The sequence below is a fragment of the Choristoneura fumiferana genome, chromosome 10 (assembly GCF_025370935.1).
Source record: "Choristoneura fumiferana chromosome 10, NRCan_CFum_1, whole genome shotgun sequence".
NCBI classification, from domain to species: Eukaryota; Metazoa; Arthropoda; class Insecta; order Lepidoptera; family Tortricidae; genus Choristoneura; species Choristoneura fumiferana.
This window is the reverse complement of record NC_133481.1, coordinates 19,809,790-19,832,919: the sequence shown is the minus strand read 5'-3', so window position 1 is coordinate 19,832,919 and position 23,130 is coordinate 19,809,790. Positions and strand designations below refer to the sequence as shown.

General features: G+C 37.9%; 2 protein-coding genes and 1 long non-coding RNA gene across 3 annotated transcripts in view; 2 read left to right on the top strand and 1 right to left on the bottom strand.

Moving 5' to 3' along the window:
• The first annotated feature begins 13,778 nt into the window (after positions 1-13,778).
• On the top strand, positions 13,779-16,431 carry LOC141431664 (radial spoke head protein 9 homolog). The gene is made up of 3 exons (XM_074092846.1): positions 13,779-14,016; positions 15,359-15,555; positions 15,884-16,431. Exons 1-3 carry the CDS (start codon positions 13,833-13,835, stop codon positions 16,316-16,318), a joined length of 816 nt encoding a protein of 271 aa, XP_073948947.1. The 5' UTR covers positions 13,779-13,832; the 3' UTR covers positions 16,319-16,431.
• Positions 16,432-20,128: 3,697 nt separating this feature from the next.
• On the bottom strand, positions 20,129-22,565 carry LOC141432276 (uncharacterized). The gene is made up of 3 exons (XR_012451805.1): positions 22,141-22,565; positions 21,361-21,443; positions 20,129-20,426 (listed from the first exon to the last, which is right to left on the bottom strand). It is a non-coding gene; the product is annotated as an uncharacterized lncRNA (long non-coding RNA).
• A 294-nt stretch (positions 22,566-22,859) lies between these two features.
• Positions 22,860-23,130, top strand: part of LOC141431782 (radial spoke head protein 9 homolog) — a 6,703-nt gene continuing 6,432 nt past the window's right edge. The window contains 1 exon segment of the mRNA XM_074092962.1: positions 22,860-23,021. Within this exon segment, the coding sequence (XP_073949063.1) occupies positions 22,860-23,021 (162 nt within the window).

Sequence of the window (23,130 nt, the reverse complement as noted above, 5' to 3'; positions counted from 1 at the left end):
TGTTAACTTATTCATTTCTGATAACTAAGTAACTTGTCCAATTGTATGCCCGTTGTAAAGGAAACCCAAAACAATCCATCAGACTGTCTGTCCGTCTGCTACCGTTACCTGTCTAAACTAAAACAAGATTCTAATTCTATGCTTAAATTTCAAAGCATTCGAAAATGTTTCTTGTCTCAAAAGGCAAGAAGTTAAATTTAAAATTGGTTGAATGGAACATGAAATCTTGTGTTTAAAGTCGTGGTGTTGCCACACATTTGTATAATAATTAAAGGTCCAATTTATTTTAACACATTATGATTATGTTTGACTCAGTGTGATCTTAATTATTTGGTTGTGGTTGGCATGAACAGATTTTATTATTAGCAAATTACTGTTATGGTCTAAGATCTGCACTGGTTGGCTAACCATGAAAATACCTATATACTAAGTCAACAAAAAATACAGTCAGCCAAAAAAACTATTATTCTAAGTCTTAATTTTTAGTTTTTTGTGTTTGAAGATTTGTTTACATTGAGAGTTAATTATTCAGTTACAAATAAATAGTAAAGATAATAAAAATGGTGTTAAATAATGCAAATGGTAAATCTGGACAGAACCCGCAGCTGGCGACATCGCGGTTCAAATACTAGGTCAGTCGATCGGTCATCCACAAAGGCTATTTAGATCAAATGAAAACCCGCAAAAACGCGCCAAAAGCAGCCAATAAAAACGTCCAAAGATTTACTGTTAACCGTGTCAACCTACATGCATCCCAAACAAGCGAAATAAATTTCGTATCGCATAAAGGGTGCGCCGCCACCATCTGGAGTCCTCAACGATCAATTATCACATTGTCACAAACCGACAATTCTTAGCACGTCGTCGCGCCATATTGAGACATTCGTTACTGTATAAAAGACCCACGCTCCTATAAAACACCTACGCGCCATTATGGACCCTGCGTTCGAAATTTAAAGTCCATATTTTTCACTGGCAACACCATTGACAGGTGCGTTCCGAAAGCCTCCCACTGCTTGCCAACAATGCCGGGTATAAAGGCGGCCATTCAAACTCACGTGTCGTGGACGACTTAATTAAATCGGATACAGTACGTAGGCAGATGATTCGTCATTGTGTACCTCTGGGGACTTGTTTGGTAACAAGTATGGTGCCCTGGGAAAGTGGAGGGCTTTGCTTCTCACGTGAGGATGCACAAGTTTGGTCATTAGCTGAATGAAATCCGTAAGGTGAAATTATAAACTATAGGAATGTTAAGTACTTATGTACATGTACTTACATACTTCACATTTTAACACTACAATATCTTGTAATTAAAAAACATCATTTTGCTTGAGAAATCTGGCCTCAGCGTGTAATAATGATGAAGATCAAAAGATTCTCATTTGTAATTTGAACACAACTATTTGAGTTTATCTAATCTTATCGTCAAATTATGTAAACAACCATACAACAACATTCTATGGAATTATTAATCAATAAATAAAATTGTACAATTCCAGTTTATTAATATTGAGTAAGGTAAATGTCCCAGTGTTCGATTTTTAATACCCAATAGATGACACTCTCTGTCATCTTTATTGCTAATGACATAAAATGAAAGATATGTATCTACTATTGGGACCTTACATACATAGTAGGTGAAGACAGTGAAGAAACTTCAAATTTCATTCATAGTTAACAAGTAAGTACCTAATAGTACCTATATTTAGCGCTCTGTTCGGATAATCGACATACGTAGGTATATGTATACGAACAAGTACATAATACACAGTTTTTATTAGATCATTTCCAGTTCTAATAAAAACAGTTGCTAAAAGTGTCAAAAAACAAACATGGCATACTGGTTGTGGATTATTCACAATCTCATTTCAAATCGCTAAGCTGTCCAAATTGTGTCCAGAAATCTCATAACCCGTGACGTTTTTTTAGTTATCCACATGAATTTGCAGTACGCACGCTTTCCCTAATCCTCTTTCTCAAATGGCCTTTTCGCAAATCCGTCACAATCGGACAATCAAAGGGCGAAAATAACAAAACCGAGCAATCGTTAGTGTAGTATCGTGTACAATTCGGACCCCCCGCCGCCAAAGCCGATCGACTTGGCGGGAAAGAAGCGCGGCAAAAAAACTGGCAGAACGGACACGAGGCAATGACAGATGCAGTTGGAAAAAAGTACCGTCTATGATCAAAAGGTTATTTGTTTTATTCGACAAAATAAAATATTTATTTATACTGTATGTTGGGATTGGGAGACTTGGGAGTCAGGTGTTGAAAGTGTTTCTGTTATATTAGTTCGAGCCTCGAAAAATACTTTAATCATTGCTTGCACTTGGAGTTGACTCGAATATTATCTTATCAACCAGTGCCAAAACTGACCTGTGTAAAAGTTCATCGATGTTTTTTATTTTTAACCAGACTTGTAATTCCTACAAGTCTGGATAAATTCGGTCATTTGATAACCTTGAATATTAAGGATTTATTTACACCACCATTATTACCATTGTTATGGCTATATTCAACGATAAATAAATTATGTTCTACATGATCACACCAACAAGCTTACTTAGTTACTTATTCAATATTTCAATCAAATACATTTTAAATAAGGCGTGTTTCTGTTAAATCCTCAAACATGTCACGGTATTGACAATTGTATTATCATTGTTAAATATGTGTGGCATTATTTGTAGGCTTGCCTTTGCAGTTGCAACGAATGAAAGAAATCGAGAGCATGCTTGAACGTCAGCTGCTGTCGACAAAGAAATGAAATTAAAATGAACAATGCATGCTAATAGCTTTCCAATGGCGCCTTTCGCAGAAACTTGTACGTGCAATCAAAGTGCCCACAATAAAATAATCCTATAAGTGTCCCTTGAGGCATTGGCCAAAAAAACACAGTTGCGAAATGTCAACGAATTAAAAAGGAAATCCAGGTGGCGTGAAAAACAAAAGACTTTTCAGAATTTAAAGCACTTCCAACGAGTGGCCGTTTGAATTAATTTGTTGATTACACAACGAATACGGCTTCAACAATAGGGTTGCATGGAATTCTCGGTAAGCTCCCCGCATTCGTTAACAATATAAAATAACTAACATTAACACAGTTGCTCAATTGAGCGTTCACAAGTTTCCTATTGTCTATGGCTGAAAATATTTTTCATTGTTAGAATTTTTTTGAATTTTCGGAAGCGCTCTCGTTGAGTACTTGGCTGGCACAATGGGGGTATGAAAGGAGTTCCTAACCGGAAGATCCGGTGGGGGGGAGGTGCTTGAGCGACGTGAGTGCCAATCGAACAGGGCGACGACAATATTAATCAATATTTCAACAACATTACCCGGGAAGCTCCTCAAGATGAGACCGCTACTTGGAATTTTGCTTGCTTCACCCAATTGGTGTTTCTTTCTTTTAGATATTCGTTTTCTGTGCTGAGGCGTTGGTTGAAAACACACACACATAAACATCACGCCTCTATTCCCAAATGGGTTAGGCAGAGCACACGAAACGTTACCGCTTCGGAGCCACTTTTAGCAATTTTAGGTTTTAAGTTTGACAAAAACAGTACAATAGTGACAGGTTGCTAGCCTGCCGCCTACGACATCCACGGTAGAAATGGAGAGGTGTAATTCTAACCCGACATCACACGGGATTAGTTGAAAACAGTACTTTAAATTTGCTGAAATTAATAAATGCAAACAGCGTATCAGCGTGATATTTACACATGGATGGACAGTTTCGGATCTACCTATCTGAGATCCTTAGGTACTCGTGTAATCATCCTAAGGTAATAGTTATGTGTTATCATTGAGCAAAACAAAGGCAAGACCGTACCATACTTTTCTCAAAGTCACCATTTGATTTTTAATTTTTATATTTTCTAACCAACTGCGGCAAAGAAAATTAAGTTCGACAAATTAAAAGTGAAATAAAAGTAGAACAAATGAGTTACGTAATTTTTTAAGAAAGAGAATTAATCTGTCATCTCCCAGGATAACAGGATCAAAGGAATTTGGGCACAAATTTGTGCCTCTGGGAGAAGACAGGTTTAGCAAAACAAATTAAGAGAAGTAGAAGTAGAACAAATGTGTGTCATAATTTATGGATGGCCTGTAAGTACCATACCAACACCCATGGACAGTTCAACATCAGAGGGTTGCAGATGCGTAGCCAACCTAGACTAAGAACACATTTATCTGTGTTCATCTATAAACTAGTGTGAATCCAGTGCAATGCATACAAAAGTGTGCTACTCTCGTACACACAGTGCTTTGCAACATTTTCTCATCGTTTTGTTGTTTCAACCAAGTTTATTTATTTGTTTATCATCCTATTTATACAACAGTCCGAAATCCGGACACAATCCCGCGCGCGCGCACTCGTCATTATCAAAACATTAGCTGTCGGCGGGGCGCCAATTATTTCACTGGCAACCCTTCACGCAGTGATTATTTCACTAGCAACACTGGGACGCTGTTGGCAACAATTTGTTGTCAAATTGTGAACTGTCACAATTTAAAAAGAGACGCGTTCACCCTCGAATCTTCCAAGCTTTTGTATAAGGTGCATATTTGTAGTGAACGTTGTGCGACTTGATTCAGTTTATTTTGGAATTAACTGTGTTCGTCGCGTGGCGGCACGCTCCGGGATGGACTGTGGATTGTTATTCCGTAATTATACTAACGAGAGCTTTTTGGATGAGATAATCCTGTAATGCTCAAGTGGGTTTTGTTTTATTTTGCTTTATACCATGTTACATTACTATTCGTTCAACTGAAACTGATTTGAAGCGAAAAAATCGCGATGACGTGGATAAAAACTGTAGATTCTTGCCCCTTGTAACTTGGGGAAGCCTTGCATTTATGTAATGTGAATCACGCCATATTGCTTTTTACTTTTGCTCAATACAGCTCCAGCAGGGCTACTACGAAACTCGAAGTTCGTGTCGTGCGATCCCTCTCGCTCTCGTATTAAATAGTATAAGTAGTAGTAGTAACTTCGAGTTTCGTAGTAGCCCTGCTGAGGCCGTATCTACCTACAGTTTGTTTGTGTATGCGAAATCTGTCATTTGATTGCGATCGCGAGCGCCAGAAACGTAAGGCAATACGGCCTCAGGTTCGATCAGCAGGGCTACTACGAAACTCGAAACTCGAAGTTCGTGTAGTGCGGTCCCTCTGACACTTATACTATTTAATACGAGAGCGAGAGGGACGGTACGATACGAATTTCGAGTTTCGAGTTTCGTAGTAGCCCTGCGGTTCGGTTCATTCGCTCCTGAAACTAACGCAGTCATATCTAGTTTCTTCTTTCCCGGAGATATCTAAACTTCATCTGACATCTCAGCTGAGCATAGTTCTCCAAGCATTTTTTCAACGAGTATTAGGTACTCTATCCTACACCTTAAACAAGACGTCGGTCCATCTTACAGCAATGATTGACCTAGACTCCACAAATACGATGTATATCATTGTATATTGTTGTATTGACATGGAAGGATTATTTGTAGAAGTTAACCTGGTGACACACATTTTGTCCTTGCCCACGTTACATCGCCCACGCCTATCTCGATTTATTGATGCTCAATTGTTACCTACAATTTATTTACCTATATATTCTCACCATAACACTGTATGTGAGTGTATCTATTTGCTGGTTACTCTTACGTGCTATGATTGGACGGATTGGATACTTGGCTTACGGTTAGTTACAACCTGTAGTACTGACACATAAAATGCTTTTTCATCACACTTGCTCGTAAACAGTGTCGTAACATGCAGGCTACCTTAGTTGCAACCCCCCAAATAAAACCCTCGACCTTAATGTGCTTGCGTGCTACATTTTCTTGTCATGAAGCCCAAGGTCGGTAAATGAGTAAATGTCCGTACTGATGGTGCTGCGCGCGCTGCTGCAGGACCACATGGACCACCACATGCACACGCACTTTGCGGCGCATGATGAGGGAGGTTGAGGGCGATGTTGCCAAGAGCACAGCCTAAGGTATGGCCAATATTTGGAACAATTATATTTTTTCTTTTACAAATATAAAATTTTACTCGCAAATGTGACGAAAAACATTGTATGTCGCACGGGCGGTACTAGAATTACGAACATCGACTCATTAAAGCCCTCAGTCTTCGACTTCGGGCTTCTAATAGACTCTCGTTCGTAATTCCTTATTTACCGCCCTTAAGACACAATTTACTATTTTATCCCGGAAGCAAAAGCAATAATCAAAATCTCTGCAGACGCAGTCGCGTGCAAAAATTTGTTGAATTTATATCTGAAATCAGTGAAGTCAAATGTTTTAGACTGGGATCTTCTATGACTCGAATGTAAGAAACATCAAACAAAAAAAAAACTTAAATACTAGTAGAGTTTTAACCTTAAATGTATGAAATGGATAACCTCACACCTATCACAAGTCCCAGTTCAATACGATGACTATAGTAACTTTTATTTACCGATTGTTCTCAATATTACTTACAATTCGCAGGTACATCCACGCTAGCTCTAATTGTTGTTCACCACACAACCTGAACTCTAATCTCACAAACAATGGGACCAAAACTAATTCGCCATATGCCCATTCATCGCGAATCAACTTTGTTTGAACCTAACGACACCGGCTGTCCGCGCTCGATCGCGATCGGCTGAGTTCGGCTGATTTCGGAAGTCATGCGAATGAGCAATATCAATGAGCGTTCAAAAACAATAACACCGTTCCCACACCGCGCCCCGGGCCGCCCCGACTAATCGCCCTCTGCTTTATTCCTTTTACTTTTAATTGTTTTTGAACGAGAGGTTGGCAGTTATGCCCTCGGGCGTCGCCTCGTTTGTAAACGATACCGTTGTAAAAAAAAAACATCGAACTATAACTTATCTGTGGTTTCTTTTTAAGCTATTGTTTGGTGTTGTTTTTTAACGCTGAAATAACAACGGATTAGCGTAACGTTTGCTTTATGATTTCGAAATTTATAAGTTGAATTTTGCCGACGCAATAGAATATAATGAAGCGTAATTGTAGAGTCAATTTCAAATAATAGGCACGATAGTGTACAATTATTTATTGATTGCAATTGCAGACTATGTAGACTAGATCAATATGAATTGCACAAATGAACAATAGCTACCTTTGTATTGTGCAATGGGAAATAGTGACCAATTACCGTTGGCAATATTTAATAGCTAGCTTAGTGTTATCCCACATTCGAATTTCAAAATTCGAGTGCCCTTTTCCCACAATTCTGAGAAAGCGGAAACTTGAGTGAATGAATTACAAAGCGAATGGTTGTTTAATCGCTAGTGAACGACAAACAGGGTGCGAATTGTAGATTAAGAATATTTTTAACGCGGCCATTGTGTTTGTCCGTTACGTTTGCTGATTGCTTGCTTGCCCATTATTGTGTTAAGCGTGTGCATTGAGTTTCTGAGTACCTATACTGGAGTTCGCTAATGCGCCTGAGAAACTGCAGGGCTACTACGAAACTCGAAGTTCGTGTCGTATCGTCCCTCTCGCTCTCGTATTAAATAGTACAAGTGTCAGAGGGACGGAACGACACGAACTTCAAGTTTCCAATTTTGTAGTAGCCCTGCTGAGAACATGAGAGTTTTACCTACTTAAAAAAAAATTAAAGGTGCATTAGTACGACCGCATAGAGTGAGACTAGTGGCTCTATGAGCCTTAGACCTCGCGGGGCTGTCTTTCTAAACGTTTACATGAATGTAGGAGATCCCCTGATTTAGTACCAAACTCTAAACATCTCAGAAAATGAATGAGATCTACCGATCATGACAAGAAGTAAATAAACTAATCTACGTTTAGTGGAAGTTAAAATGCTCCGACCGTCAAAAAAAATTCAAAATATGAAATAAACTTAAATCTATTTTACGCCCTCTAAAACTGTTTTTCTTTCAATTAGCATTTGTGTGATTGCACAGAATATTTAACTTACCGGTAACTATTATAAATCTAGAAAGGATCAAGGAGTTAAACAATGCGTTACGTATTTTTTTAGTATCTATTAAAAGGCTATTATATAGTTTTAGCACTAGCTACAAGCCGGAGTGCAGAAACATCTATAACTTAGGTAGGATGCACTAGGAGACTAGGAATCAACAAGAGCAAAAAATTGATAGTTCTACGTATATTAGACACGAGTGGGGCTTATTTTGTAATTAAGTATATATCTACTAGCTTTTGCCCACGGCTTCGCCTGCGTGGAATTCGGTTATCGTGCGCTATTCCGTGTGTATGTGCATTTTTCCGGCATAAAACGTAGCCTATGTCACTCTGTGTGCCTAAAAGCACGTCGATCCGTCGCTCCATTTCGACGTGAAAGACGGATAAACATAAAAACACACACTTATAACTTATCCGTTCCTTTTATCCGTTGTCTATAGGACCCATGAACAGCACAAGTTTAGGACTTGGCTTTTTTTACGGTTGAAGCATTTTATACTCTACTAAATGTAAATACATATTGTTTATTTTAATTTTGTCGTGATTGATAGATCTCATTTCCTAAGATGTTTAGGTAGAGTTAGGTAAAGAAACATAATACATTAGATGATAGCCCCGCGAGGTCTACAGCTTGTAGAGCCGCTAGTCTAATCGCACTGTCTTTGTGGTCGAGGAGTAACTAGAGATTTAGTGACTTACTGATTTGAACCTTCATTAAGTAAAACTTTTGAAAAAATTTGGTACAAAACTAAAAGGTTCCATTTACGATAATAAGTAAGGTACGGTGCGGCTATAGCTTCGATTCGAAAGATCTTGATTTTGTAATTTTATCAAAAATATGTGTCACGAAACTTAACACTGTATTCAAAAGTATAATAAATACTCTCTCGCTTGAGGACTAAAAGGCCCTCGTACTTTTAATCAACTTTCATCATCTTAAAACAATCGCCTCTAATCCTACCTAAACCCATTGAAAATAGAAACAAAACGCGTCACATCACGCGTTATCTACCCTCAAACAATAACTAGCACGTGCACCAATTAGCCTCTTCTGCGTCGTTTAGCGCGATTCAGCACGCGTTGGACGCCTCGAGTGTCGCCCCCTGGCGGCGCGGTCCGAAACGTGCGATCAGCGCGCTGATACAGCGTCTAGTGTTGCCAGCACGTGCTTAAAATTAAAATTGTCTATGGTGCTTGAGGGCTTGATGAATGACAGGTGGCGGCAGTGACAACATTGTAAGCTCTATGCACGCTCTGCTCTAATGCGCCTACAAAGGTCACGTTGTCGATAGCGTACCTACTTGTATACTACTTAATACGAGTCTAAATGCGAAAAAGTCCGTACAAAATTCCGTGATATTTTTTTAATTTATTGCTGCTCCTTTTCTTGACTTTGCTAATTGGCACAATCGTCTGTTCCATCTGAACTTAAATATAATTGCCATAAAAAAATGAAAAAACCGGGCAAATGCGAGTCGGACTCGCGCACGAAGGGTTCCGATTCCGATCCATTATGTATACAACATTAAACATTAGCAAAAAAACACGTTTGTTGTATGGGAGCCCCCCTTAAATATAAATTTATTTTACTCTGTGCTTAGTATTTCCTGCCATAGCGGCAACAGAAATACATAATCTGTGAAAATTTTAACTGTCTAGCTATCACGGTTCTTGAGATACAGCCTTGACACGGACGGACGGACGGACAGCGGAGTCTTAGTAATGGGGTCCCGTTTTTACCCTTTAGGTACGGAACCTTTAGATATGTATATGAGTGCGTGCGTACGTGTATGTTTGTCACAGCATCGCGCTAGAATTTTGACGGATTTAGACGCAATGAGGGCTATCGTATTTTGTCTCACTAGATGGCGCACTGTTGCGTGAGGTTTTTAAGTATGGCTTTCAAAGTCTGTTATTACGGGCGTGAAAACAAAGTTTAGATTAAAATCATATTTAACACACCTTAAAACCGTACCATAAAAATATCGAGCATGCCACAGTGTTGCATAGTCCCCGTTTTGTTCGGAAAAAAGGGAGGACAAAGGTTTCAGAAAGACAAAACTGTCTCAAAACACAGACATTCATTGCCCCGGAACGCATATTTGCCATAATCAATTTCAGATATTGCAAAATATTCACAAAATTATTCTAATTATAAATAAACCCGCATAGCTCACCCAAAAACTATGAGATTTGACATTTCGTAGACCTCACGCTACACTAGCGCCTCTAGTGGCGAATTCATACGCGATAGCCCTCATTAGTACGAATTAGTACCTATTTATCCCAATATTCAAACTGCATCCATATAAAATCTCAAAACCTTAACCGTTAAGTCTAGAGACGAGATTTTTTATTAAAATCGGGTAAAGTATATGATATTTACGGAAATTTGCCTCTGTCTCAGTAACTGCGGAAACACAAAAAACCGCACCTCCTTCTCTGCATCCGCCTTCGTAAATCGCTTGCGGAGTTGTAACAGAGGTTTATTTAAGTACTATAGCTTTTGCCCGCGGCTCCGCCCGCGTGGTATTCGGTTATCGCGCGCTGTTCCCTCGGGAACTGTGCATTTTTCCGGGATAAAAAGTAGCCTGTGTCACTCTCGGGGCCATAAACTATCTCTATACCAAAAATCACGTCACCACACAAACATACAAACACACTTTCGCATTTATAATATTAGTATATGGATGTTGACATACAGCAAAGAGCGACGCTGGACGACAAAGTCACAAAACTGTTATTTATAATTAGAAAGAAAGAAAGAAAGAAAGAAAGAAAGAAAAGTTTATTTTGGCTCCAAAATGTACCACCTAAAACTAAGACTAGAACTAGCACTAAAACTATGTTACTAGGTGACACGGCAGGATACCAAAAAGGGTCTCCACTCAGCATGTGTTGCCGCACATTATGTGCAGTAACGCTGGTTTTCTGTGGAGCCCAAACGTTAAATAAACATGTATGCATGAGCCAGTTCCTTTGCCCCAGGAAAGGATCTTTGCCAATTAATACTCGTATTTCTAGTCATAAAGTGTGCACTGTATGTATACTTAATTATGTGTTTAAAGCAAACATTTTAGGCTTTGCAAAACAATACAATACAATAACTCTTTACTACACACCAACACATAGGGCCGTACCGGTTGTGGCCACTGTACAACTGTTTAAATATACGTTTGAAATAAATTTATAGTAATAAATCATTATAAACTTTATTCGTTTCAGTATAAACTTTTGAAAATTCACTAAACATATTATTTTAATACTATAACTTTTTATATATGACTGCAAATGTCAACTGCCAACAACGGGCTTAAGGTGGCCAAAACCGGTACTTCTACCCTACCTAGTAAGCAGTACAGAAAACGCAGGTATAATAGAGATTTTCTAAGGTAAACAATAGCGATCTCTTTCAGGCAACCTTTACAATGGACAGAAATAAAGAATAAATTTCAATACACCATAAATCATATTTTATATTTTTTACACTTTCTTTCTTCTCCGCATCCGCGTCCGTTAACCTACGACTCCACCTCCACCTCTGTTACAAGCTTAGTAGCGTAAGACATGAAATGAAATTAATAGTCAGAATTTCATTTGAGTTGTACAATCACCTGCATTAATATTTGGAGCGTGCAAAAATATCTGACACGTCCTACCAACCCTTGAAATAGAGTCTTATCAGATATTTATGCACGCTTTCTTGTGTCAGATATAATTGCTGGTAATTGTACATAATTTTGTAGCAACACTGATCTACCGCTTTAGAGTTCCGCTTTCGGGCGCTGTGATTTTTGAAAACGGTCGCCACCACGCTTTGACGCATATTTAAAAGGATGTAACGTATACAGAACAAATCAAATCAAGTCTATTTAATTATCTTTCCAATTTATTTTATTAATATCCTAACCAAAAAACCAAACAATGACTCTTTATTGAACACTAACACATAAAGTAATATATAATACACAGGTTGGTTAGGTAAGAGTACATAGAGATTTAATTTGAGATTTAACTTGATTCTGAAATTAGATATTTTCTTTTAAATTCTTACTAAAATGTTGTAAATAATCTTAACTAAAATAGTAAGTTAGAAAAACGACTAAATTTTATAACAACTTGATTCTACGAAACTGGTTCTTCGCGCCATCTGTTGTTGAGTAGCGGTATTATAATATGTAGTTTTTTATTCATTGATTGAAAACTGTTCCGAAAATTGAAACTAACCAAACCGAAGACCATTTTGACGTAAACATGAACACATACAAATAATACAATTTACAATTGCACGAGATATAACGCGCCAAAAAATATGAAAAACCGCCATCTCTGAACTTTGCAAGAAGTTTTTTGCCAATTGAGAAATGCATTGACTTGCTATTTTACTATCTCATAACTCAGATGTTAATAAAATCGCGAACTGTAGCACCGGAACCTCCGTCCCTACTATTTTCCCAAAGGCCATCGTAAAAGGATATCCGGTCTCAAATGGCAATTACTCGCCATCAAATATTTGCTGGCCCTCTGTTGATCGTAATTCGTAACTTTACCCACCAGAATACGTAGCCCTTCGACGTCCCACATCACACTGCTAATGATAGATCTCTCTAAACTGGACAATGTACCACTTTATATTGACCCGTGCGTGCCTTTACAACAAAACAAAGCGGCAGTCTCATCAAAACTGGTTAACTTCTGTTTCGAAATATTTGCTCCCTAGAAAAAAGAACGTGTGTTCGAAATTCAACCTTACATCGAACGCACTCAAACTGAAAACAGTTGTCAATATTATTCGAAAAAGTCTTTTTTTCCACAATGTGTCTGGACGAATTGACCAGAATTAATAGAACTCAGAAAACGCTGAACTGTTTTCGTAACAGAGGCCTATTGAGAGTGGTTTTCTTTTGAACTTGAGACGCAATTTTTGTTTCCCCTAACGAGGCTCGGCTAGCTTGTTTGCAGTCCAAGTGTGACATTTGGAAGAAAATATTGCGGGAATAAATGCGGGTTTTAGATGACTAGTGGGTTTCGGATGACTACGAGGGTCTATCTAATAAGTCTCTTCTACCTGGGGCTGTGCTTCAATTTTACCAATAGATTAACCGACTTCAAAAAGAGTAGGAGCTTCTGTCTGCCTGCCTGCCTGCCTAGTTTATGAGTAAATAGCAGCCTAAGGTATAAAATATACCTAAACTTGGAAGATTCCGTATAAAATACGAAATCCTTAGAAAAATATTACTTAATTTTTTCGTAATGGCTACGGAACCCTATTTTGGGCGTGTCCGACACGCTCTTGGCCGGTTTTTTTATACACACAGTAAGTGGGTGAACACCAAGAAGTTGCACAGCGTTAAAGCTGTGTATTATAACTACCGGCTAACGCAGCTTTAACGCGGTAAGAATAGATTGTTGAATGAATTATAGCCAAGTAAGTGCACCTAACATTTGGGAGTGTTTTGTCCTCGAGGAACATTTTAATTAATCTAATTAATCAGCATAGTCCCCGCGGGATTGGGATAAACGAAAGGTCCCAAATATGTTTGAAAGTAAAGCAAATACCTACCCATTATGCGTCTAAGATTCCTACCGCCGCGAACAAAAGAGCTGATGATCTTGAAATGGCTGAACCGATTTTGATAAAACATGTATAAGATCCATCGCTGGAAAACCTGCTTTCAAATAAAAAAAATCAATATTTTTTTTTACTTTTGAAGTTCAATGGAATGCAATATCACCTCTTTTTCAGGTAAAAATTCAATACTGGCAGCAATACTGGCAGCCAACACGAAATTGCCACAAAAAAAATTACTGTCAAACTGACAGCGCCAATTTTCTAAACAATTTATCAATTGCATTTTTAGACCCAAGTTCATCATGAACATCCACAAGTTATGGGAGCACAGGGAATACATGAACGTGAACGGAATGATGCTAACTAGCGAGTTGATATCTATTCTCCAGAATTCTCTGACCCTTCTCCAGGTGGAGAACCACTTCACCCACGTGCAGTACTGGGGGCAGTTGTATGCCGTTGACGCGGATTATCACATTGCCGTCGGTAAGGTTATAGGCCTTAACCCTAAAATTGGCAGCGTATCTATTAAGATACATAATTTAAGATCTTTTTGTGTTTTTTTTTAAGTTATTTTTGCTAGCTCTACAAGAATCAAACGAGGCTTAAATTGAATACACTTGTCTCACCTTGCCAAGTTTAGAGTAAATCTTATCATAACCTAACAAGAGCTAAAATAATAGTCTTTGGTGGTACTATAGACGTACTATTGAGGGGGGTGGCTCCAATGAAATCTCTCTCCAGGGAGGTGTTATGCCTGGGGACCGAAGTCCGAAGGACGAGCGTCGAGTTTTGACAGCGCCATGTAGGACTCGGCTGGAGTTTCTATAGTTGATCACTAGATGACGCTAGGAGTCGCTACACTATGACAATAGGAAAGTGATATAATAGAGATAAAAATATATAACAGCTTAAAACTATAATGTGGTGTTATAAGCTACCGCGTTCCAGATCTTGTTGCTAATCTAAACACTGTATGCTCTTTTGGAGCGTCTATACCTACAATACAATACAATACAGACTCTTTATTGTACACCAGAAATAGTAAGCGATAGAGAACACAGATACACAGAGAGAAAATTACAATGTAAGCAATAGGCGACCTTATCGCATATCGTTGTTTAGTCTCTCATTAAATACTCTACTTTTCACTTTAAATGCGAGGAAAAAAACAATGTTCTGTTCGAAATTACAATATTAACGTACGCTCGACTAATGGAGAGGCCATCTGTTCAAAATTCAAATAGCAAAAAAAATTGTTTCGCGGTTTTTTCTTTTCTTTTATTTTTTATGAAGTGTCGCTTTAAATGCTTGCATATTTAGCCAACAGTTTCAAAATTGAAAACTATTTTAAAACTAATTGGACTATGCATAATAAAATGAAATAATCCTTAATATAATTGAATAGATTCATATTCGTAATCATTAATTGTGTTTCACGAAATTAAATCGTGTTTTTTTTTTAATTTTTGCACAGTTGTCATTTTGGAATTATTTCCACGCCCTAAAAATCCTCCGTTCACAAACACCGTGTTGGCTGTTTTAGAGAACAAAAAGGAGCTTTAGTCCTGATATGCATAGAGACTAAAGCAACATTTTAAGAGCATGTGAAGTAAAAAAGTAAAAACATACAGACACACTGTGACGCCACGAACGCCACGGAAAGTAGTTTGCAAAGAAACTTACAGTCCGGAAGCATGTTATGGCAACACTTGCTCACATTACCCATTTTCAAACAATTAAACCTTGACATGTCAGGCTAAGAGTTGATTAGGCTATTACAATGAATTATATTAAGGACATTCCGAGTCATGGTTTTTTTTTTCAGGTATTGACAACGACGCAATGCTAGACCGCAAGTATTTCTACACGACCGACTTCAAGTTCTGGGGCCTGCTGCCGCGGGCGAAGCGGCGCTACAAGTTACTGTCTCTACTGACCACGTTCCCCTTCCGCGGGGATCCCACGCTCAAGATCAAGATCCTGGACGAAGCGCTGGAGGAAAACCACCCGGATAGATGCCAGGTTAAGCCTAACCCTTGGTTGGGGTAGAGCTTGCCTTTTGGCCTTTAAATTGGCAGTTTTTTTCCTACCCTGCGACACATAACCGCTTTCAAAGTATGACCACAAAATAAATAACAGTAGGTACCTGCACGGTTTAGTTTTCACACTCGGCATATAGGCCAAGGAACGTTTTTTTGGAAAAAATTCAAGATCATGTTTACTTATTCTATTAATCTGGCGCCTAGTTCTATGTTCGAACTGCCATTTAAGTTTAACTCTCGGAGCTGGCCTTGGTACTTGCAGGGATATGACAAATCCAGAGTAGATAAAATGCCTTCTTTATTCCCAGGTTATAAAAGAAGAGAGCAGACTCGCGGGCACCATAAGCAACATCTGCGATGAAGCCGAAATTTGCGCGCGAGGGCAACTGATCAAACAGCCAGACGGCACTGTAGTCATCAACCCTAACTTCTACGGCTTGACTGGTTCCGAAGCGAAGCAGCTTAAGTCCTACCTTCACATACGCCCGTCGCAGCAGCGTTGGAATACCAATCTCCTAAGTAGACAGGATTACAACTATAGTATGGACTTTCTAGACTCCATTGACCAAGACATTCCAAGTGGCTGTTGGAATTTAAGCCTGGAGCAGGGCGGCAGTGTTGCCTACCTAAAAAGCCTGTATTGGCCCGGTATGACGTATTTCCATAAGGCTAGAACGCCCGATTGCGGGTTCCTGTACGTTGGTAACGGAAGAAAGAATTTGGATGTGCCTTTTTTGCTTTAGTTAAACGTGGTTGTTGTTTATACTTGTTGCTTTGAAGGAAGAGTTGGGTTTAGTTTTATCAATTGTTATCTGAGTTGTTTCATTATGTTAGAAATAAACAATGCCATATGTTAATCAAGATAGTCTGCTGTTGAAAAATTAAATGCCTACCGTTTTTTATTCGCAACCTGGCTTTCCACCAGCCTTTAAGCCGCCTGGGCAGAATTTAAGCCGTGGTGGCCTAGTGGTTTGACTTACCGCGTCTCAAGCAGATTCGTGGGTTCAAACACTGGCCCGTACCTCTGAGTTTTTGAATGACATATGAAATTTACCACGAGCTTTACGGTGAAGAAAAACATCGTGAAGAAACCTGCACAAACCTGTGAAGTAATTCAATGGTATGTGTGAAGTTCTCAATCCGCACTGGGCCCGCGTGGGAACTAAGTCCCAAACCCTTTCATTCTGAGAGGTCTGTGCCCAGCAGTGAGACGTTAATAGGCTGGGATGATGATGATGAACAGGTTTCAGGGCTTTTCATCGGAAAGCCAGGGCTTTCCGGACAATCAATCACGATTTGTACCTATATGTGTTCGCGCTTGACCAAGACGCTTTAATAGGTATGCTTTCACTAATTTTATTCTTAATAATTATTCGCGAATGATCGTCTCGAGCTCGCTTTACTGCTAATTATTGATCGAGTCGGTGTCGGTGTACGGTGTAAGAGCGTATTCAGATTATCCGATCCGATATCGCTTTCGGACGCCAATGATATTGGGGCAAGTAAAATTGGATCGGATATCGGATCGGGTAATCTGTAAGACATGTACCAGAATGTACATATTTATACATTTTACTTACCCCGATATCAGTATCGGACGCCGATACGATATCGGGACGAGTAAAATGTATGAAATATGATCCGATATCCGATCGGATAATCTGAAAACGCTCTAAGACATTCTGCAGGGCTACGACGAAACTCGAAACTCGAAGTTCGTATCGTACCGTCCCTCTCGCTCTCGTAATAGTATAAGTGTCAAAGGGACCGCAGGACACGAACTTCGAGTTTCGTAGTAGCCCTGCTGTTCGGTCAATATATTTCAAATCTGTGTTCGGTACGAATGGTACGATCCATGTTGTGGCAACACTAATATTATTTAAAAAATCCTTTTTGATTCTTTGGCGGGAATTTGAAACGAAAGGGCGTCAAACTTGAATTTTTTGAAAAGAAAATTCATAATATTGTATATATTTGTGTTTTAGTGTTTTTATTTGTCTGTAAATATCTAATATTAAGTGGAGTATTTAAAAATGGTGGGTAACGAGGGCGGGGGTGGCGATCCCTCGCCCCCGGCACAAAACGGAGCAGGACAATGGACAGTGAAAAGAAAAGTGGTGGAGGCGGTGAGGACAATCTTTACTTACCTTATCACAAACCTGATTATAAGAGACTCTATCCGGAAAACTCGGCTTCCACGGAATTTAAAGTATTCGTCGAATCTAGTACGAACGAAAGACTAGGAAACAAAAGCCCAATTTATTTGAACCACATATTCTCAAATGGAATCAAAGGTGTAGTGGCTATTCGCAGAATAAATGCTAGTAAGATTGTGGTGGTATTTAAACAATTTAACACGGCCAACAACTTTATTAACAACACGGCTTTTCTGGAAAAAAATGGCATGCGAGCTTTCATCCCCGCAGCTCATATTGAAAAAACAGGAATTATTCGATTTGTTCCAGTGAACATTTCTAACAAGGACTTGTACTCCAAGCTGTCGTCGATATATGAAATAATTTCAGTCAGACGTTTTCGAAAAAGGTAGGTCAAGAACGAGTGCCTTTGCAAACTGTGAGCATTACGTTTCTGTCAAATTCATTGCCTGACAATGTTCAATATGACCTGTTCTCGTACAGGGTATTCGATTATATTCCTCCTCTGCAGCAATGTTACAGATGTTTTAAGTTTAATCACTCGGCCAAGATCTGCAGCGGCAAACAGCGCTGCAGTTGTAGTGCTGGTGATCATCACTATAAAGAATGCGATAAACCAAACGAGCTTTCTTGCGTAAATTGCAGCGGGCCACATATGGCTATTTCAAGGACTTGCCAAATAAAATGCAAAAAATGATGGAGAAAAAGAGTAAAATTACTTACTCTTCTATTGTAAATACCAAAAACGCTGTGGACTTTCCCCCGTTAAAAACTACTCAGCAAACTGTACAAAATGTAAATTCGGATGTAAATAAGCCTTTATATACCACTGTAAATAAGACACAGAACCAAACGAAAGTCACTTCTGTTGCTGATGTTAAAACTCAGCTATTAGGTAATAATGATCTGACTATGGCTATTGTTCGTACATTAATCCAATTGGCTAATAATGCTGATGACACTCCCGTTACTACCACAACAATTAAAGAGATGCTTTTAAAAATTTATCTTAAATGGATTCTAGTTCTCATAATTCACAGTTAAGAATCGCTCTTCATAATATTCAAAGTGTTAAAAAACAAAAAACCTTTAATTATTAAGTTTTTAAAAGAAAATAATATAGATATCTGCCTACTGAATGAAACATGGCTAAAGAAAATCAAACTTTTAACATTCCTGGTTACAATATATTTTATAAAAATGCGAAAAATGAACATGGAGGTGTAGCCATCCTGATAAAATCATTTTTTAAGTGTAAATTATTACAAACTGATTTTTATGAGGACATTCAAGCAATTGCTTTATCGCTGTCTGTTGAAAGTGGTAATATGTCAATATTATGTGTCTATTGTCCACCAACTGGAGGCCTTATGCGTATTAATAATTTACGGAAATTAATAAATGACCTACCTAAACCCATTTTTGTAGCAGGAGACTTTAATGCTCACCACATAGCTTTCGGCTGCGTTTCCACTAAGGGTCGTGGCCAACAATTGTTCGACATGATTGACGAGTGTAATTTATGTATATTAAATGATGGCAGCTTTACAACTCTTAATTATCCTAATCGCAATCCTTCTGCTATAGACGTTAGTCTAATCAGTCCTTGTATTGCCCCTCTTTGTGAGTGGTCAGTACATGATGACAACATGGGAAGTTATCATTTCCCAACTATAACAGACATAACACTCTCAATAGACAGATATCAAATAAACCCTCCTGTTGACAAGTTTTTGTATAACAAGGCAGACTGGGAAAAGTTTAAAAAATTATCAATTGATATGTTTAACGATTTGACTGTGGACAATGAGAACCCTTTGGAATCATATAATCAGTTTTGTATTCGACTCAACACACTTAAGCAAGAATGCATACCTAAATTTACTAAAACTTCAACTTTTCGAAGTAAACCTCCGGCACCCTGGTGGAATGATAAATGTGAACAGAGTGTTGTCAACTCTTATGAGGCTTTAAAGTGCTACAGAGCTACTCCTACTATTGAAAATTACATACATTACAAAAAAATTGATGCTATTAAAAAAAGGACTATTGCTGAGGAAAAAAGAATGGCTGGCAAAGACTTTGCGACAATTTTAATAGAACTACACCAATAAGCGTTATTTGGAATTACATTAAAATGTTTAAAGGTATGAATAAAAGTAAAAACAAATCATACAACGATGAGTTTATCGCATCCTTTTTAGATAAGTTGTCAGAGGACAGCACAGTTAGTTTCGACAATCTAGATGTATACTTTAATCTTAATAATAATAATGAGAAATCCAAGTTTCTGTTAGAACCTTTCTCAAGAAATGAATTTTTACTAAGCCTTCAATCTCGTAAAAATACAAGCCCTGGTTTAGACGATTTTCCCTACATACTAATTAAAAGCTTGGATTCAACTGTACAAGATATTTTATTAGATATATTCAATGCACTATGGTCAAAACAAATAATTCCTCAGCCGTGGAAAACCCAGTGCGTGATTCCAGTTCTCAAACCAGATAAGTCCCCAGATTGTGCTGATTCATATCGGCCTATTTCCTTGTCATCATGCATTGGTAAAGTTTTTGAAAATATGGTAAAATGTCGCCTCGACTGGTTTGTTGAATCAAATAGCATTATTCCGCATGTGCAATATGGATTCAGACGAGGTAGGAGCTGCGCAGACAGCTTCTTATCCCTTATAACAGATCTGAAATATGCAAAAAATAGTAATGTTAGTGTTGCATGTGTTTTTTTGGATGTCAAAGGAGCATTTGATAATGTTCATCCTGGAATATTAGTTAAGGTGTTAACTAACTTGGGAATACCGGGGTTAGTTGCCAAGTGGGTGCATGAATTTCTAGTTAACCGAACATTATATGTGAAACATAATAATATAATACATGGCCCAAGATCTGTGTCTAAAGGCACTATGCAAGGTGCAATTCTGTCACCTTTGCTATATAATTTGTATACTAGTGAGATTTGTAAATATGTAAATACAGATTTTGTAAATATTTTACAGTTTGCTGATGACCTTGTACTATATAGTGTCAATAATGATGTAGACATAGCCATCCATAAAATTAACTACGCTCTTAAGGAACTACATTTATTTTACCATAACAGATTACACCTACAAATTAATCCAACTAAAAGCAGTTCTATGATTTTTAGTAAGGACTCTCCTTCTAATAATATTATATTCAATAATGAAGTAATTTCCCAAGTTAACCATCATAAATTTTTAGGCATAGTTATTGAGAATAACTTAACTTTTGAAAAACATATTAAATATATATCTCAAAACTCCACAAAAGGGCTAAATATTATGAGGTGTCTAGCGGGAGTATCTTGGGGGGCAGACCCAAAGATACTTTCAATTTTGTATAAAGCAATAGTTAGAAGCCATTTTGACTATAGTTGTTTAGCTTACTTAGATAGTAATTATGTACATAGACTAGACATTATTCAGAATAAGGCTTTGAGGGTGATTTCAGGAGCTTTCTGCTCAACTCCCATTAGAGCAATGGAGGTTGAAACAACAATCATGCCTCTTGTATTGAGAAGATTACTACTGGCAGAAAGACATAGTGTGAAGCTATTAGCTTCAAACAATCAAAATATAATTAAAAAAATAATACCTTGTGAATTAGACTGCCATGATCCTATGACTACAGGTGCCGATCTTCTCAATGGCCAGGCTCCCAAAGTCTCTCGCATCCTGCTGGAAATGAGGAAGAAATTCCCATCATTGTATGCAATATCACCTTGGCCATGTTATTCACATTCATTCAGTTTTTTATTCCCTCAAGTTTCAGTAATTAGGGCTTCCATCACCTCTAATCAGGATATGTTAGAATTTTTAAGTGAAAATGAAGATTACTACAAACTTTATACAGATGGCAGTAAGGGAGAAAATTATGTTCGTAGTGCTGTTTATAACCCTCAAAATAAATTTGTTCAAAGCTTTGTTCTGAATAGTAATTGTAGTATATTTACTGCGGAGGCATATGCTGTTTTAGAAGCACTCAAGTTAATTGCATTTACTAATAGTTACCATAAATTTTTGATTCTTACTGACTCTTTAAGTCTAATTAAATCTCTGGAAAGCTTTAAAGTTCATTTTAAAACATCATACATGATTTTTAAAATAAGAGAAATCATTAACAATTATAGAAGAAAAGGATTGGAAATTTCTTTTATGTGGATACCGTCACATAAAGGAATAACAGGCAATGAAATAGCTGATAAGGCTGCATATGATGGAATCAATGCGATAGATGTGTCATTAATTGTAAATATTCCGGTTACTGATTGTTATGCCGCCATTAAACATGACATACAAAAATTGTGGCAAGAATTTTGGAAGAAGGATCAGGAAGTCAAGGGGAAATGGTATGGAAGCATTCAGCAAGACTTACCAGTCAAACCATGGTATGATAAGCTCAAGTCACCCAGCCGTGATTTTATCACCACAATCAATCGTCTTCGTTTTGGCCATACTAAGACACCTGCACATCTGACCAGACTTGGAATTGTACATAATAATAAATGCAACAACTGCGGAGGTATCGGCGATATAGACCATTTGATTTTTTCCTGTCCGGCATACTCTTTGGATAGGTTAATCCTGGCTAGTGAAGTTAAAGTGTTATCATCAGCTAACGACCCCTCCCGCCGCCTCAGTGATTTGTTGAAAAATGTGGACTGTTTTATACCTATCTTTAAATATATTAAAAATACTTTCAAAGAACTTTGACATTACAGTGAAATGTGAAACATACTCTGATGCTCCGATCAACGATTAGTACCTCTGATGTGAAAATTAAAAGTTGTGAAGTGAATGACTTACGTGACGTTTAATAAATGGTGTTACCAATGAGCAAATAACTGATATGACAACATGAAAATAAAGACTTGGCTTAAAGGTCTAGTAACCAGGCCATAAAATTACAAAAAAAAAAAAAAAAAAAAATCCTTTTCTCACCTACTGTCTACCTCTTGTTTGTCTGTCCGAGTCTTGTCTTTAGTGCGACTTCAAGTTGGCGCTCATTTGTAACCGGCATTTTAACACTAAGCCTAATAAAACTCTCATAACGTTAGTGAATTTACGCTAAATTTTGTCGTAAGAAGTGCCAATATGTCTACTAATGCTGTGAACGTCGAAGACGCTGAAATGACGGAATGCGACGACGAAAAAGTCGTCACAATGATGGATGTTCTACAAGAACAACAGGAGTTCGAAGAAGACGCCAATGCTGTTCTTGGTGCTTCGGACGACAAAAATTGCACATACAGCAAGGTAAAGCGCTAAATATTAAACTATAATTAACCTTAACACTTCAATTTAAATATGGATGACGACGTAGATCTTTTCATTTGAACGATGACGACTCAACGTTTATTGTACA

Excerpts from the sequence above, each read along its gene's own strand:
- LOC141431664 (XM_074092846.1), top strand. The coding sequence starts at position 13,833 with ATGAACATCCACAAGTTATGGGAGCACAGGGAATACATGAACGTGAAC. Across the intron at positions 14,017-15,358 it reads GGATTATCACATTGCCGTCG|GTATTGACAACGACGCAATG; the intron begins GTAAGGTTATAG and ends TTTTTTTTTCAG. Across the intron at positions 15,556-15,883 it reads ACCACCCGGATAGATGCCAG|GTTATAAAAGAAGAGAGCAG; the intron begins GTTAAGCCTAAC and ends CTTTATTCCCAG.